The 18,318-nt window shown below is 40.2% G+C and overlaps 1 protein-coding gene across 1 annotated transcript in view; it reads left to right on the plus strand.

Annotated features, from left to right (window-relative positions):
- Positions 1-15,091: 15,091 nt before the first annotated feature.
- The window catches only part of LOC120740294 (neuronal PAS domain-containing protein 3), a 381,289-nt gene continuing 378,062 nt past the window's right edge, over positions 15,092-18,318 (plus strand). The window contains 1 exon segment of the mRNA XM_040042549.1: positions 15,092-16,842. Within this exon segment, the coding sequence (XP_039898483.1) occupies positions 16,652-16,842 (191 nt within the window). The 5' untranslated portion in view covers positions 15,092-16,651.

Consider the following 18,318-nt stretch of genomic DNA (forward strand, 5'->3'; position numbering starts at 1 on the left):
ACAAATGTAAGAGTAGAGAGCAAGACACTACAGTTTACCAAGGAGGCGTAATGCAAAGTTCACAATCAACGCATTAAACAAAATAATGTCATTACAAATGCATTATTACCCAGCGCAGGCCCCGTATTCTTTTGTGTGTAATTCTTTATTAATCAAGCTGTTTCAATTTTAAAATCATTTTTATATGGCATCTCTTCAGTTTCTTTATTTGTTATCTGTTTAGTTAATATAACATGGGTCTCCTGGAACAGCTTGGTTCAACAGTCAACTGGTAGTATTTGATTTAACTGATTAGTGTCTTTCCTCCTCCCCAGCCAGCAGTCTGCACTGTGTATTTAACAGTGTTGTAATGCTGTGCTCTGACACTTCCCTCTGTCTTTCAGAGAGTATCAGAGGAGAGCTGTCAGTGGATTAAAAAAATAGCAGTTAGCTGCAACAAAACACACTCCACATTAAAGCAAATTGCTTCTTGCGATTGTTGATAGTTTCTCATTGTTGCGTCCCTCTCGGTTGGAGCTGTGATGTTGATTGTGGCTGAAGGGGCCTTCAGATGACTGATAAGCATTGATGAATGAAAATGGAAATGGTTTTCAGCGTTTTGCTTTCAAAGGGAAATCAAAAACGGTGGAAGGAGAGGGGAGAGCAGAGGCGGGAGAATATTTGCCTTTTTGCAATTAACAAGATATGTTCTTTTTTTCTGTGGTCAGAAAAATGGAAATGGCTTTTAAGGTCGTAAAGGTCGAGCGCATCGAAGCATGGTGGCTCTGCAATTACTCTTCAGGCAGCAGCCTGATTGGGGGGAGGGTGGGGAGGGGACCGACCGTGCACCGATGGTCAAATTAACGAGATGACCGGCTCCCTGTCGAAAAGATCACATGTGATTACCGTACATCAAACAGACAGAGCGCTCAAATTATCTCCCCTCTTACTGTGAAGTCAGAGAAAAGGGGATAAAACACAGATGGACTGATTAGTTAAAGGCTTTAAATGTCAAAACTTTCACTGTCCACAGCTTGAATGGATGTGCTTCTCCTCTACTCAGCAGGCATGAGGGGGGTCGTCCTTTAAGTTTACACTAGCTACAATAAATGGCTGTCTGCATGACACGATTAAAGCTATACTGGATATCATTGGACTCCTCTGTGAAGCTTATGTGAATTCTATTGTATCTGGTTTGATATAGCTACCTGCAAAATAGCGTCAAATATTAGGTTATTTTGGTTCCGCGCATTCTTACAGGAAGCCGAGGACTAGGCCGACTTCGTTTCAAAGTCCTCACAGTCCAGCACAAAGCTTCTCCCTTCTCCTGGCACTTCTCCTGAGTTGAAAATAGTCCTACACTTGGAACACCGACGCACTCGCCCAAGTCACTTCTCTGCTACCATAATCTAGAGGAAGAGTGACTAATGACATCCACAGCACATATAAACAATGGCTGAGGAGGAATTGATCCTGGCTGTCAACCCAGTTTTTTTTTTTTACAATCTAGCACTGATGATGGTTAGAAGCTAGCAACAGTAAGCACTCTAAAAAAAGGACAAAATAGGCTTTCCCATGACAAAAGCTGCTACTCATGGAGACAGATGCTCAGCTTATTATTAAACTATTACACCTAGTAAGATTTTAATAGTGGCCTATACTAAAAGCTTTGGAGACGGCCTGCAAAAAGTCATTTTCACGTTGTATCAAATAAGCAGTATCCGTGTTGTAAACAGAGTTTTTCTTTCAATTGTCTCGGCACACAAGTTGAAATTCAAATTTGCAGAGAAATGGATTAGCAACAGCGTTGGTGGGATTCCTAGGATGGGACTTGGAGGGCCTCCATGCTGCCGTTCATCACTACCCTTCAGGCCACTCCTCTGTTTCCTCCACTCAGACGAGGAAAGTGCTCAAGAGGGCACCGCGAGGACTACTTCGAGCGCACGAGCGGCCAGCTCACGCCAGCACAGGCGTTTTATAAGATTTTGGAGATTATCATTGTTCCACTCAGTTCACCCAGCGGTCCCACGTCGCAGCAGGGACAGAGTTTTCCCTCCTCTCCTTCTGGCACCCCCGCTCCCTCTTCCACGAGGAAGCAGTGATGTGAACCCATTTTTGTGTGTCATCATAGCAAACTCTGCTCCTTGAGACACCAACTGTAGCAGGAACTACCTCAGACGCTTTGGTGTTATGACTCGCAGTGTGGTGCAGACCATCCAAGAGTTTAGTGCTTTAGATTTTGGTAAGTGAAATTCTAGTGTTTCTGTAGTCTGTTACTTAATCTGCATGAATTAGCTGTTACGTGTGTCTTTGTATTCCATGTATACAGTTCATGATGTAGCTTGGTAACTAAACTTACTAGTATTACTAGTATATGTAAGTTAGCACTCCAGACATTCATCCATAAAAGGTTACATCTGGTTGCAAAAAACGCAACACAGCATAGTAGCAGTGAAACTGTTTGTGTTCAAGCTGTAAAAAAGCCTGTAAAATTTTGCGTAAGGATTTGGTGAGTCAGTGAAGATCACTGGTGGCTGATGAGTGAAATGAGTTGGTGAGGATATGCCGAGCTTTTCTGTAAGTGCTGCCAATTTGGCCAATGGTAGCCTGTGTTAGCTGCTGTTAGCCTCTATTAGCTGCTGTTAGCCAACGGGTGAAACTATTTTTAAAGTGGAGGAAATGTAGGATTTTTTGCAAATAAACTTTCAAGACAATGTAATCAAATTGCTTATGAGAGTGAACGTGTGATTTTTAGCATTTTTATTAAGGTACTATTAGCATTGCCACTTTCCTTTGTGTTTTTGCTTCTTTTGAGATGAAGGGGACTGCTTTCTGACAATAAAACACAGGTATGAACCTTATCATGAGTCTGAAGAGGTTCAAATTTAAATGTTCCTTTGTGGCAAGTGATCGCATATGACTTCTCTTTTCCTCTGCCTGTCTGCCATAGTACCTTTGTTGCCAGTCTCTACCTGTATATGTTAAACGCATTTAGTCAAAAAGGAGATGTCCTTCCCATGGATTTTTAATAGATTTATTATAAGTTTGTAAGAAATGATCAGTTTGCAGGAAGATGTAATTACACAGTATTTTATATATCCTTATAAGAATAATTCTTTTTTTTTTTATTAAATAACCTGAAAAAAATGTACTGACTGTACCTTTTAGTATATAATAATCTTTTAAATATCTTTAACTCTTTTAGAACAGGGAACATTTTAAGGTTAACAAGGCAAACTGCATTTTGTTGCCTTGTACTTATGACATGTGCAATGAAAATAACGTTGAATTCTATTCTGTTCTATTCTATTAAACTAAATACCCTTCATAGTCAAAAACACAAGAAGTTGTGTTTTTCAGAAAATGCTCTAATGATATCTGCACAGTGGTACATGACTGTTTTATGGTGCATACACTGTAATGGAATGCAGGTTATTATCCATATTTTATCATTAAATTTAAGGTTTTATTTAATTTTTGTCTCTTAATACCCTTTTAACTACAATAAGTGGGAAAATAAATGTTTTCATTAACATTTCGCAATGTCAAAGTTTCTTTTTAGGATCTTATAAAAGCTCATGGAGTATGTGTTCCCTTGCAAAAAGCTCAAAAATTTGAAATACTCACAGTTGTGCATTAAGTTTTAATGAATCAATACACAGACGGTCTGGTCCTTGTGTATTCTGACCATAGACTGTGCAGTCTGTGATTCTGACAGGTGAGTAAAACATTTGTGCCTTCAGCACTTCCCCATGGGATGCAATCACTGTATGAGAAACACTGAGAATAAAAGTTACATTTGAAACTATTTGTATTATTAGAATGCTGCGGGAGTGTGTAGGTGTTTTAAGCCATTTGCATTGGTGTTGAATGAAAATGATACATTTGTGTTCAGATACACACACATTGAGAAAAGCGCCTTCTTGAGTCTCTCTCCATGCTGTAATGATCTTCTTGTAGTGCTGCGGAAAGCCTCCGCAATCCCTTCTTCATTTCCCTCTCCTCTTCTCCCTAATGAGCAGAGCCATCCCTTCATCATCAACTACAGCATAATGTACTTTAGTCTGGGGACGAGAGGAGAAAATGGAAGGATAGATTGGAAACAGGTTCGCTTATAAGCTGATCCCACATTACGGGCTGTATATAATACGCTAAAGTCATCAAGGGTTTGTTCTCTACAATCAGAGTGATCCATCGACGATTCGACGTGCTGCAGATGAACGCGGAAACTTCACTTTGGCTGCAGGCAGGAGGGAGGCGCAGGGATTTCTCATATGCACTTGACAGAGTTGGATTTGTGGACTGAAACACATTGTCTCCACTGGTCTGATTGTAAGAGATATTTGTTTTCAAGTAAAAAGCTTCAGAACAATGACATACATAAAAAAATTTCATGTATGTTTCCACTAAGTTATTATAAAATTATAATTTACTTTGTGGCAGCTTGGAAAAGATTTCAAACTACATTTACAGTAATATGACCATATATTTTCCTAGATATTTCCATATTTCCATTAATTTCAATTACATAGATAAAAGATAACACAAACCTCAGTGGTTAGTCAGTAAAAATAAAAATAAAAAATCAAGTAATTCCTTTGCTTGAGCCGCATAAAACTCCTTAATTTCCTCAAATGCACCACTCAATATAGCATGCTATAATAAATTTTAGAAAGATAAGTTAGATACATGGAGCAATTACTTGATACTATATCTGTGTGTTTCTGCAGTAGATCTCACAAAACTTCCTTTGTCCACTATATTCATTATAATTTGTGCTGTTCATCATATCCCAATATCATACTGTCACCTAACCACTGACATGCTCACTCTGCTGACTCCTAAAAGCTATTTGTTGGTTGATGTTTGCTGTGTTGCCTGTTAAAATAAATGTTATATTTAATTGGTATAGCTTGTTTCATCCTGAGTTTTATTCTTTTTGTCATGACCAGGAGTGGCTGTAGCTCAGGTGGTTGAGCAGGTCACCTAATAATTGGAAGGTTGATGGTTTGATCATCGTCTGCTCCAGACTGTGTGCCAAATATCCTTGGGCAAGATACTAGCCTGAAGTTGCTCTCTGATGCGTCCATTGGAGTATAAATCTGTGTGAATGCTAGCTGTTAGATAGAAAGCACTTAAATAGGAAGAACATAGAAAAAAAGTGCGTGTCAATTAAGTGCTCAGGTAGAGTAGAAAAGCACTATATAAGAACCAGTCCGTTAACCATGCCTCTGGGCCCAGTTGTGACATTAGTATCAGGTATACCTGGCTATTGTCCAGCAGCACATAAAACAAACTAGTAACCCAACAGCATAAAAAATGCTGTTGGTGTTGTGAATGCACTCTTAAACGCTCTGTTTTCCTTCTCTGTGAAAGTTGGAATCCAAAGCTAAAGTACTCAGGTCAAGCCACAGAAGTGTATGCGCCCATGCTACTGAGGTTCAACAAGATTATATAATACAAGCCAGGAGATTCACAAAATTCACTTTAAACGCCACACATTTTTAAAACTAGATAATCACTTACAACATCAAAAAAAAAAAATCTTATTGGGAAATGATGTCATAAAAGGATGTTTTATTGTACATTAAAACATCTCCAGATGATTCTCAAAGAACATTATTCTGTGTCCAAGCTGCTGATGTTGGTACGATGTTCTTTTTCTGAAATGCTGTGTTACTTTTACGCTAGATGTAATGAGTATTTTCCCAAAAGTCTTGGGGATCATAAGTTGGGTCTGGCTGTAGCTAAATGATGCCACCGCCTAATTTGCATAATTGGTCATGCTTATGTAATTGTAACCTGCTTTGTAGGAGAGAGAAATAACATTGTGGAAGAGACTTAAAGTGAGTAAAAACCACCCTAAATGCATTTAGAATATATTTAGAACTACAAATTAAATTTCTTTTAGCAATTGTTGTTTTTTTTAATGTCACAATTCCAACCCACCTCCTTTATCTGGGCTTGCTACCAGCAAAAGTGACCCGATATAGGAACTCTGGCAGAGTTACTTTTTGTGTGCGTGTGTGTGTGTTTTTAAGTAGTTTTAAACCTGATCCTCAATAACTAAGAGTAAAAGAAGAACTGACTGCATTACAGTCAGGACGGGAGCAGCGGCTTCGCTCATGTGTGATTCATTTGCAGTTTGGATGTGTAGGGGTCAGCATCTCCTGCTCTGACTGCAGCTTGGGGCGACTGTTTCGTGAGGACTATCCGCCACCTCTGAGCGCTTTGGCACGTGCGAGTCTGCAGTCACACGGCAGCACCAGCTGCTAGTTGAGAGTAAGAGCGATAAGTGCTTTCACATCAAAAAGTCTTCATAAGTCACCAATAACACTGGCAAAAGTCGTGAGATTTGTCGCTAGTTGCTGTTTAGAAAAAAAGTCGCTAAATATAGCGACAAATTCGCTAAGTTGGCAACACTGCTTTTTCCAAGGTGGAATAGCAAGTTGCAGCTAACAGAATTGTAGCATTAACGGTAGCTAAAACTTTTGTCTCATTTGACCATAAAACTTCTATCTATCTTCACTGAGCTCCTTGGCCTTTCCCTTTGTTCATTGGTCAAAGACTGCCGTCACCCAAATCTGTTTTCTGTCAGCGAGAAACCAGTTGTAGCCAGTTATGACTAAATCTGGCATATTTACCTCATGTTAATCAATATGCATGGTCCTTTTTGAATAAACAAATGTATTTAATTGCAAATCAGATCCAAGGAGCAGAAACTGACAACTTGCGTGTGTTTAATATTTTTCTAGCAAACAAAAGGTAAAAGATCAAAATACTTTTCTGCTTTTGACTATTATCATTTGTGGCAGCAGGATTGTGTATGTGTATTTTTTTCCACAATAAAGTACAGCTTGTTGTACTTTTTTGTGTTTATTGTAATTAACGAACATGTTAACCATTGAAGCAGTGTGCCTTATTAATGTTTGTCATAGGTTTTGGAAAACAGAGGAGCTCTGTGGAAACGATGCCTGGAATACATCAGACTCTGCATACACACAATACTTAGCATTTAATAGATACCTACATTTGTTTTGTCTTTCATGGTATTTGACGATAACAACAATCAAAACCCTCTTAAAAGGGCTGTTTCCTATAATTTTATTTTCCCAGCTGGAAGTAGAAATTGAGCCTGATGCATGCGGGGTGGAAGAATAATAACAGCCATGTCACTGAGACTCTAAAAACAATAAAAAGTTTTGGGGGAGTGACCATCATCTGACAGCCGAGTACGGCTTCATTAAAGCCTTATGAGAACCTGATGGTTGTAACTGTGTGTGTGTGTGTGTGTGCATTTGTACATGTCTGTGTGAGTGTTCCTAATATGGATTCATGGAGTTTTAGCCTGATTGCATTTTCACATCAGTCGTCAAAATGCATTTAAAAAACAATTTGATACGCGATGGCGAGAGGCCAAGAGCCGCTCAGAACCGTAGAATAAATAAAAGCAATGATGATGCCAGCGTCAGCCAGAGACCTTGATCAATCATTAGCATACATAAGAAAGTGTGTGTGCGTGTCTAAGTGTGTGTATGTGTCTGAGGGTAAGGACAAAAAAGAAGAGATAAAGTTAATGTCAGTGATGTATATTATCAATCATTTGCATGTGGAGATGTGTAGATGAGTGTGTGAAAACTGTGTGTGTGTGTGTCTTCAAAATGCTCCATCTGTAATTCCTCAGAGCAGTTAATTCATCATCTGTGCTTCAGCATCAGGGCATCCGCAGGCGTTTAGGACTAATATTTCAGCCCCCATTACAGTGGCAGAGCAGAGAGCCGAGGCTTCGGTTTGACCTCAGACCTCAGCCGAGGGAATCGCAGCCTGACCCCATCCATCAATGTGGGGAGAGAGGAAATATTAAGAGGGTAACATTATTAGTTTGATTACAGGGGAGAGAGATTTAGCTGTCATTTTCAGCCGGCAGTGTGGGCGGCTGTCGTTGGACGCTGTCTGTCTGATTGGCTGGCTGGGCTACCTGTCGGCATCACTGTATACCACTGACTGTATGAAGGTTGATGAAATGATGAAGTCATAAAGAGAAAAAGAATTAACATTGTTAAAGCTTTGCATTTGCACCGATTAAGTTGCTACACGCAGCAGTTTGTGGTCAGTAAAACCAAACTTCTCAGACAATGATATTAATATCCTCTAAACATAAATAAACTCAACACTATAGAGTTCTTTACATTAAACAATATGTAAAAGTAGGAAAATGTTGATGAGCACATAATAACTCAATGGAGCTACAGATTATTACCCATATAAAAGGTTGGAGGCTTTTGGGGTAAAAACGAAAGTTTATGAAAATTAATATTTACCTCATTACTCAGTGCATTGTCTCCTGCCCAGTCAAATGTTGTTTCTTGTTAGCTAAAAACCAGTAAGACTGGAGAGCCTTCTCATTTCCTGTTAATGCCACTTTACCAAAATTAGCTGCAATTGAGCTAGTGGATGTTCATAAGACAGCCCTCAGTCAATAGAATGTTTACGAAAAAACAGCACCCTATCTATAGCTTGAAATCACAACAACAATTGTATAAAGGCGCTTCATTTTGTAAGGAAAAGATCCTAAAATAAAACAGAGAAAACCCCAACAATCAGACAAGCTCCCATGAGCGAGCACTTGGTGACAGTAGGAAGGAAAAACTCCCCTTTAAAAGGAAGAAACCAGTTACAAGAGAATTTTATGACTAAAACTAAATGACATTTTAGTCAGAAGGTTGGCTAAAACGAAATCAAGTTTTGCTGTCAAAATTAAAACTGGTTCCAGTGTTTGCTTTAGGATTTATGACAGGACATCCTCCCACAATGTCGCCTGTTTCCAAACAGTCAACAGTTAGAGAATTATGATTAAATCAAAACAGAAACTTTTAGAATTTTGATTAAAATGCAACTTGTTGTGTAGAATTAAAAAAAAGTGTTGAGTTTATGTACAGGGGATGTTATTTATTCAAATAATTAATCAGTAAAATATGATTGTTATAAACTGAATGTATACAAATCCAGTAAATTTAATTTTTCCTGTAAATGTAACATTTTGCATCATACTTTCACAAAATTATGTGGAAAATTTACACGTAATCAAATTCTGTAAAGTCAGAATTTGCGGTATTATTTGTTAATATATATACAAACACCTCGTACAAACTGTCGGAGTTGGAGAGGTAAAGATTTGGGCTTATTTTGCAGTGATTAAGATGACCATGATCTCCTGTAAGTATTGTAGAGTCAAATGTGAGGCCATCCGTCATCCGTTGACAACTAAAGCTTGTGGGACGTCATGAAAGCTGTGCAACAATGCATAGCTGCAAACCTCAATGAACTGAGGCAACATTGAAAAACAGTGGGCCAAAATTCTTTACAGCTCCTAAAATAAAGGGAAAGTGTTGTTAAGGAGAAAACTGAGTTCATGATCTTTCTGGGAAAGGAAGGAAATCACATTTATTGAGCAGAAGTGTCATAGGTTTAAAATGTAGAAATAATATTTGGTGACACTCGTCATCTTTCGTAAGCAGGCTCTGTGTACATCAATCATCACTCATTGAAAACACAGTGTACGAGTTCTTGTCAGCAAACGGATCTTCAGGACAGAAAAGTATGATTTCTTTGTCATCTGCTGTCTTTCACCAATGATGAAAAAAAAAAATCAAATGAGGATCCAGAGACGTGTGATCTTTAACGGACTGATGGTTGGCTTAATAGAAAGGCACGCGTGTCTGCAGAGATGACAGGCTGCCTCCAAAATGGATTTAGAGAGACATGAAGGGGAATTATTGACTTTTGTTGTGTTTTACAGCGAGTCAGAAAAACTGATGACTGCTGATGGTGATCCTGAGTGTGTGAGAAAGTGAAACTGGCTGAATCTGGATAGGCAATACTAAACTTGATGTGGGGGTGTCTTCGGGCATAATGATGAATTAAATTCTGTTTTCCCGTAATTGTGTGAAACGGGGACCAAAATGTCACCATTAAGATAAAAAAACCCAACTTTTTGGACATTTTTGTAGTATGCAGAGTAACTCTCCTTTGGAGTCAGCCTCAAGAGGCCGTTGGAGGAACTGCAGTTTTGGAATCTTAAAGCGCTTCAGTCTAAAATAATATTCATGTCCATGACTTGACTCTTTTAATCCCAGTAGTTTTTTTCATCTTTTTATTCAGATGTGGGCTCTACACTCTACAGTCAATAAAAAACACTAATAAAATTACATAAAATAAAACACTTAAACCACTTGTAATAACCATTTATTATTAATTTATATTATTTTATTCTGATTCAAAATGACAAACTAGTGGAGACATAGACATATATATGTAATAGGCTCAGTTCAGAGTGTCTTCAGGGAATTGATATCACGTGGCTCTATCTGTGTGAATGTAAGTGTGGATGTCACCAGCCTTTCACAGTAGTGGGCGTAGTCTCAGGAAGTCCAGTGAACACATTTGTCCCTCATCTTCAGTTAGTCCAGTACATAAACCCGCCTTCCACCGCTGCTCTTTGCTGGACTGTTGTCCAATACCTGTGTGAGTTTAATGCAGACAGCTTGCAATGCTGCTTTAACTGACCTGCTTGCTCTCTCCTCCTTCCTCGTAGGAATAAAAATGAGAAATATTTACGTGCAAAGCTGCCTGACCCACTCTCACTCCTCCCAGCCATCTTTGTTCACCAACTCTAAAGCTCTGAGGACTGGAGCTGTGCCCCGGAGAAAGAGAGGAGAAGCTCTGATTTCTGTTACTTACCCAAAGCAACTCAGGTGAACTTTGTTCCCAGATTAATCGGCTCCGGGGGAAAGATGCTCAGATTCCTGTTTGTTAACCTGCCTAAAGACACTTACCTGAGCACAGCCTGCAGCCTGTGAACTTACTTAAAGACTTACCTGTAAACAGTGATCAAGGTTCCAGCTGTCGAACTTACATGTGATGTTCTTTTTTAAGATTCTGTTCATTTAAACAGTTTAACTTTGTAACTGTGTCCTGCGTTTGGAGTTGGTCTGTTGGAGAAACCTTGGCAGCAAAATGTTAATGTTTTGCTAATTATAAAAATGAAGAAAAAATGCAGATAAAATATCAGAGATCCTCTTGATTTTTTTGTTTTATAGCTGGTTGGGGAGGATATGTGCAAGTAGAGTGATGTGGGTCGGTTTGCGTTCCACTTTATAACTACAAGTTAATGATAACAACCATATCAGCATCTAACCTGAGTCATGTGACATAAGCAGCTTAGTTGTCTGTTCAGTTTTCTATCACGTATCAGTTAGGAGAGAAGAAATACACTCCAATACACCATACATTTTCATACAGGAAGAGCAGAGGGGTGACAGCTAGGCAAGACCCCCTCGTACAAACCAGAAAATACTGATCATACTTTTGTTAGAAAACAAAATAAGTCAAGGACAACCACCAAACGTTGGATGCACAAATTTTAATCATGACCTAAACTTTCATTCATTATCAAAATGTTTGCTGAGTAACATTTGGTGGCAGCGCAAAATGTGTCTTTATGTTTCCAGAAAAGAGGAAATTTTAGCATATAGTAAATATAATATAATCCTTTACTTCTACATGGAGATTTTGATTGTCTGTATCTAAGTAAGGTCTTCATGTGTTATTTAAGTTTGTCTTTAGAGACTGGCTAAATCCTTTCTAAACTGTGAAGATAAACTTGTAAATCTGACAAAGCTGGACTCGGATTGTCTGACCAAAAACTGAAGAACAAATCTAAAAATCTGACCAAATACTGTCTGTCAGCATTTATTATCCGCCAGTTTTTGACATATTTCCATTGAAGTTTGATACCCTGATTGAATTGCACTTGTATGCACCATGAGAGAAGAAGGTATCTGTGACAGGTGAGTATTTGTTATTTTGCTGCCAGAGCTCATGAATGTGTGTTTCTGTGTGAATGTGTGCATGTGTTATGTTTGCATGTTGTCCTGGGGGATAACAGCAGGTTGACTGTCCTGATTCTGTCTGCTGTACTTTAGGTGGTCACAGCTCACTAATGCACCATGCAGCCTGCTATGCAAACACGCACACACAAATTCACATGCACACACACGTGAATATCAAATGCACGCATACTGAGGCAAATGTTTGCGCGCGCACACATCATCATCATCATGAGTTGATGGTCATCTGGTCATATAAAGAAACTGCAGCGACACACATCTCTGTATAATACACACACACACACGCGCGCGCTGTTCAGTCCTAATTCTATAAGGGGGTCCAGCATGTCTCCCCTGAAACCTCCAGTTCAATTCATTTGATTTCATTACACACAGAGAGAAAGAGAGAGAGGTAAACTGTATTGTGGGGGAGCGAGGCAGGGGCTGCAGTGGTGGTTTTCATTAGGAGCTGCTGGTTAGAGCTGCGATCCAATTTAGACTTCAGGCTGGCGGAGAGGCGAGCTGTGTGTTTTTATTGGTATTTAATCAGCTCAATTGGGACATTTTATTAGTGCAATGCTTTGTTTCGGAGGACAGACGAGAACTGCGGGTTATTAGAGGCTCTCAAAGTGAGGTTCGGAGTCCCTGCAGGGGTCCTGGTGGGGTTTCAGCGAGTCTAGAGGAGGATGAAATATTGAAAATGTGTCCTGCATGGCTCAATAAAGAGAAAGAGGAGAGCAGTAAAATCGCCAGAGTTGGGGGTTCGATGCCTTTGCTGAAAATGTCACAATGCAAATTATAGTTTTAGTTCTGCAAACGTGTCTCAGAGGCAAAGCTGCGAGTTAATCCTCAGAAGGTGGAGCCAAAAATAAAAGCAACCGCTGCAAACTTGACCAATGCAGAAGGAAGTAAAGAAATAAGATGGTTAATTTCAGTGTTTTAACCAGTCTAGAAGATCATCAGATTAACTATTGTGATTGTGTATAAGCTGATACATGCAGATATATTTTGAAAAAGAATTACATCTAATGACATTTAACCTTAAAAGAATTACAGTAGCACCCTTACATGAACCATGCTGTTCCCTCTGTGCTACTAGCATTCAGGGAAAGTATAGTCAAATTGAATATGGCCATTGTCATTTCTAAGTTATCAAATACTGACGTTTGGTATGGTCCCTTAAGCATCACTTTATAATACACTAGGCATCTACAGATATATACATAAAGATAGCACATCGCTCACTGCTATTCTTTGATATTGCGTTACAGGTATCTAATATAATGTATACCATGTAAAAACTGGCTGCAAAAATATAAAACGCTATCATGACAGCATCATTTAAATGAGTCTGACTTTAACTGAGCACTTCAGAAAAGTGATTAATGATGTGGCTCCAATTCTCTTGATCGAATTTGGGAGTCTGAAAACACAAAAACATGCTACTATACATCCGAACAAAATTATATAGTTCTGTATGCTGATGTGCCTACAGTTCAGGCACATGTAAATAATATCTATAAACATCAATATTTTATTGATACATTTAATTAAAATGAGCCTCTGAAAATTGAGAACTGTATAGAAAAATTGCAGTTAATGTATTCATTCAATTCAATGATTTTATCAATATAGTTCCAAATCACAACAATCATCATCTCAAGGCACCCCAACAAGTAGATGACTCCCCCTATGCGCAAGCGCTTGGCTACAGTGGAGAGGAAAAACTCCTCTTTAACAGGAAGAACCCTCTGGCATAACGACAAGGAGGGGTGTCCATCTGACGCTCAGGGTGAGGAGAGAGAGACAGAAATACTTTTGTTGTCCTCTTTTGTCCCCCTTACTTGAAGATGAAAGTCTGCGTATCTTGAATCTTTAATGTGATGCACAGAGGCAAAATTGCAAACATTGTATCTTTGTCTAAATAGTTATGAAATAAACTTTGTCAACTGTGACATTATCCACTGATTTTGGAGTATGCATGCTAAAAGCTCATTGTTAGCATTTTACCCAGTGCTGTGTTTTGGGGTTTTTTTTAATGTTTTTTTGGAGCTTTTTTTTTTAGTGCTAGAAATAATCTGCTTTAGCTAATAACTCTTAAGTTATCAGCTAAAGCTTGCAAAGCCGTTTACAACCCTATACTCACAAATTGTACAAAAGCAAAGCCAGGCACATCTGCTTGATAAGGGGTGCCAAACATAAGGCCTGAAGCCAGAATTGGCCCACTAAAGACTCCAATCTGGCCCACTGGAATGCTTTGGGAATGTGAAGTAAGGCTTCATTGTTAGACTTTCACCTGTATTTTCACAGGTTTTACACCTTTTCTACCTCTCCTGTGTCCATTTAAACTATTACTACTACGATTGTGCTTGGTACCAGCAGATTCTGTTTTTTGTCAAGTAACTAAAATAACAACGCTCGAAAAGGCACCAACACCAAAAACATAGACAAGTAGTCCAATTCAGTGACTTAGCCACATTGACCTAGCAGACAGATACTGGCAGCAGCTCACTGGCTGTGTGGGAACGCCCTATTTTAAGTGTTAAAGTTATTCAGAATAAAGAGCAATACAAAATGCACATATTTGTTATGAAGGTCGAAATGTTTTTTTTATCATTATTATTAGTATTATTATTTTTTAATTATTTTTAAAATTGAACTTCTTAAATTGAAAGTCTATGGACTGACTTCCTTTTAGAGCCAGTCTCTAGTGGCCAGTGGTGAAGAACTGCAGGTTTTGGCTTTGTTTTTCTGGGCTTTCAGACTCCCATGACCTTCATATCTGAATGGAGTATAACACAAGGACTGAAAATGCTACAGTAGCCTGAATGAGCCAAGGCTGGAAAGTAATTATACATTTAGTTGTAAACTTTAACATTTGAGCAGCATTTCGTCTTTTCTACCGTATTTTTGTGAGAATTCTCCACCATGCACCCCGCCTCTCACCCAATGGTGGCTGTACAAAAATTGAATGAAAAAATAAAGCATTCTGTTTCATTGCACATGAACCTACCCGAGACTATAGTGAGCTAAAAAAAATAATTATAATTACTGTACAATAAATATTTTTACTTGATTGGGGAACTTTTACTTGTAGCATCGAGTTTGTGTGAGTGAGCAGGAGAGAGACAGAGTGAGGGCGGAGAGCCGGTGTGAGTGAGAGAAAGGGGAGGAGACAGTCTGAGGAGGAGCGCTGCTGAATTCGACTTTATTCGAAAGTCTGATCACACACGGCGCTTCAGTGAATGGGGAGAGGACAGTCGAGCTGGTTTGTCTGTTCAGAAAACAGATTGGAGAGAAAATACTCAACGCACTTTCGCACAGACACCTGATGATGACAAAACACTTCGCTCAAGCACAGCTCCTTTATTTGCACTTAAAGAGACTCTTCGGGCTTCGCAGCTCTTGCGTCTTTTTGGGCACAGAAACCCGCACTATTTCGTCTCAATTCCCAGAGTAAGCTGATACACACACACAGCACGGGGAAAAGTGAACGTCCTGAAGTCTGGATACATCTTGTATCCACTTTTGTATCCTCAGTTCAAATGTGGTGCTTTAAATTATTTTGTTGAGTGAAGTGGGGAGTTTTTGGCGTTACGCACGGTGAAGCTTGTCTTTTTTTCTTTAAAGACGTGTTTTTTTTAACTTTTCAAAGGCAATAACAATCTTTAAAACGGTTCTGTTTTACTTTAAAGACCTTTTTACTTTTATACGTTTGAACACATTAAAAAATGCTCCGAAAGACTGTTGGAATAAACAAAATGCTCCAAATCAAACCGACTTAAAATAAAAGTCTAGGAAACTGATTCTCAGTTACTCTACACAATAAAGCCAGGGGAAATGCCGTCCTGCTGAACAAACAGCCCTCTCTCCCTCTCCCTCTCTCTCTCTCCCTCTCCTCTCTCTCTCTCTCTCTGTATGTGCGTGTGTGAGTGGGGCGCAGAGGACAACACACACAAGTGCAAACGCGCGCGCACACACACGCAGGCTCTCGCCGACATACCGACACATACTTTGGCGCTGCCTCCGCCGCCGCCGCTGCTGTATCACTGTATTACACCAATGTCATTGCAGAGCTCGTGCTGCTGAGAGCCGCGCGCTCACTGGCTGACAGACTGACTGCTCCACTCCAGGTCTGCTCTTCCCACAACACTCACAAGACCAACCGGCACACACCCGGCGGAGGAGAGCCGGGGGACGGGATGCCGGCGGCGGTGCCCGCGTGAGAGAGAGGAGAGTCCGGAGCTCCTGCACCGGCAGACAGCAGCACAAACACGGCTGTCCGCCGGTCTCCAGTCGGTGAAATAATCACCTCTTACATCCACCGATCCCGCTGATTGCTGAGCAGGTGGAAAGAGAAGAGGCAGACTGCGCGCACTCCGGGACCATGATCCGGAGCAGCACACGGGTTATTTCTCAAGGATAAAGCCGAGAGGAGGAGAAAGAAGAGGAAACAATTAAGGAAAAGGTTTATTATATTTTGTCTTTGCGCTTTATACACTCACTCTTCTCAGCTATCTAATGATTCACTGAATTGTGACTGTTTTACGCACCGTGATCCGGATTTTCTTGAGAGTTATTTTCAAAGGTTAGAAAGAGAGGAGGAAAAAGAAGAAGAAGACAAATCAACAAAAAGAAACTTGTTGTTTATCTTTAATTGCTGAATCAATACATCCATTGATCCCATTGATCCCAGTATTCGGTGACTGGTCTGTGTTGGGAGAAAGCGCCGGAGGAGGTTGTTAAAGTAGAGAAGCGGGAGCGCATCGGAGACGACGGGGACCATGATCAGGATCTTCCCGGATTTCAGCGTCCAGGTGACGGCTTCGGCGGCCGGAGGAACCGGAGCTGGAGGAGGAGGCGGCGGAGGGGGGATGGTGACCGGACCCCCGGTGGGTCGGGTGCCCGTGCCGGTACCCGGAGCCACGAACGGGACCCCGCAGAGCGTGCAGGGAATCACCGCCTACCAACAAAGGTATGTGGGAAATCTACAGCATTAACGACCTGTAGCGGAATCAGCGTAGGATGGGAAGGGAGTTGAAAAGAAATCTTGGAAAAGTAACACATCGAAACTCCTTAGTGCTCCTATAATTGATTTGACTGCGATAAAAGTATTTAAACCTACTAACATCTATTGAAATCAATCATTTCCCCCTTCGTGGGATGTTTTATGTTCAGGCACAGTTGGGCATCTCTAACTCAGTGGACACTTTTTGGTTTAGTATTTTTGAAGTCGTTTTTTAAGGTATCATGAAGCAAAACTTCATCGTCAGTTGAGATTTTAAATCAAACCTGTGAAAATCACCTATAACCCCAGAATACACGAAACTCATTTGAAATGTGTAAAACTAGATGGAGAGGATTTTTTTTTATTCTTTGAGTGAATACGTTGGGATAAATATTTTCTCAGTTAGTTGCCGTTCCTTTTCAATTATTCCATCAAATCCACAAGCAAAAGAGGAATATTGTGACTTTAATGCCACGTAAGAGGATTAAGGTCAATATCCACAGTTTGTTTTGGGATTATTTTTTGTGTTTCAAAGCAAATTTGTGAAGAAAAGTATAAAAACATGTGCACTCAGCAAAGACAGAAAGGATGGAGCAGCAGTGGAAGAAACGGAGGAATGAGGTTGCAGAGATTTAGTGAAAAAATATCTTCAGGAATGAGGTTCAAGTATTAAACACGACTTCTGGAATAAAGTCGAGGTAATTCAATGGAAAACTGGGGATGATGTCCTGCTAATAACAGCGAAAACATATTGGATTATATCAGGAAAAACAAAAATGTGCTGAATGTTTTCCAGCTGGTCATGAATCCAACCTGCTCTCTTGTGACAATTCACTTCAGTCATAGCCCCCTATCCCCCCCTCCCTTATTTCCCCCCTCTACTCTGAATCTAAATGATTGCTTCCCTGTCCGGCCACTCAGTAGGGTTGTTTTTTCTAATCATCTGGAGCCACAGGGGGCAGAAACACACCCCAACACACGCACACTCTTGCCTTATTACCGGACAATCTCTCCACATTATGGGGCATAGCTCTGTGTGCGTATGTGTGTGTAAAGTCTAAAAGCTGTGGGGAGCAAACAGGACATAAATCACTGCAGGGGCCTCTCCGAGTGCACTGAGAGTGTCTCAGCCCTCTAAAGCAACAAATACAAGGCGAATAAGGGCTGTATTGTTATTTAAAGCAAAGCGTCTGGGCGCACATAGACCTCAGACCCCCATAAGGGAGGATTTTGGGCAGTGGACTGTTTGTGTCCACAGTTGAAGGGATTAGAGTAGTGGCGTGGCACGTTCTCGCATCATTTCCACTGACATAAAACCTGCTGTAATTTAACTGTGTCGTCATCGGCAGCTGGGGGCCTGTTTGAACTCCTCAAGGACCTTTGAGGCCCCTAAGACCTCAGTTTGGGAAGGGCCAATTTGGCACATGGGGCCCAGTTTGAGTG

The sequence above is a fragment of the Simochromis diagramma genome, unplaced genomic scaffold, assembly GCF_900408965.1.
Source record: "Simochromis diagramma unplaced genomic scaffold, fSimDia1.1 OVJJ01000304.1, whole genome shotgun sequence".
Taxonomy (NCBI): Eukaryota; Metazoa; Chordata; class Actinopteri; order Cichliformes; family Cichlidae; genus Simochromis; species Simochromis diagramma.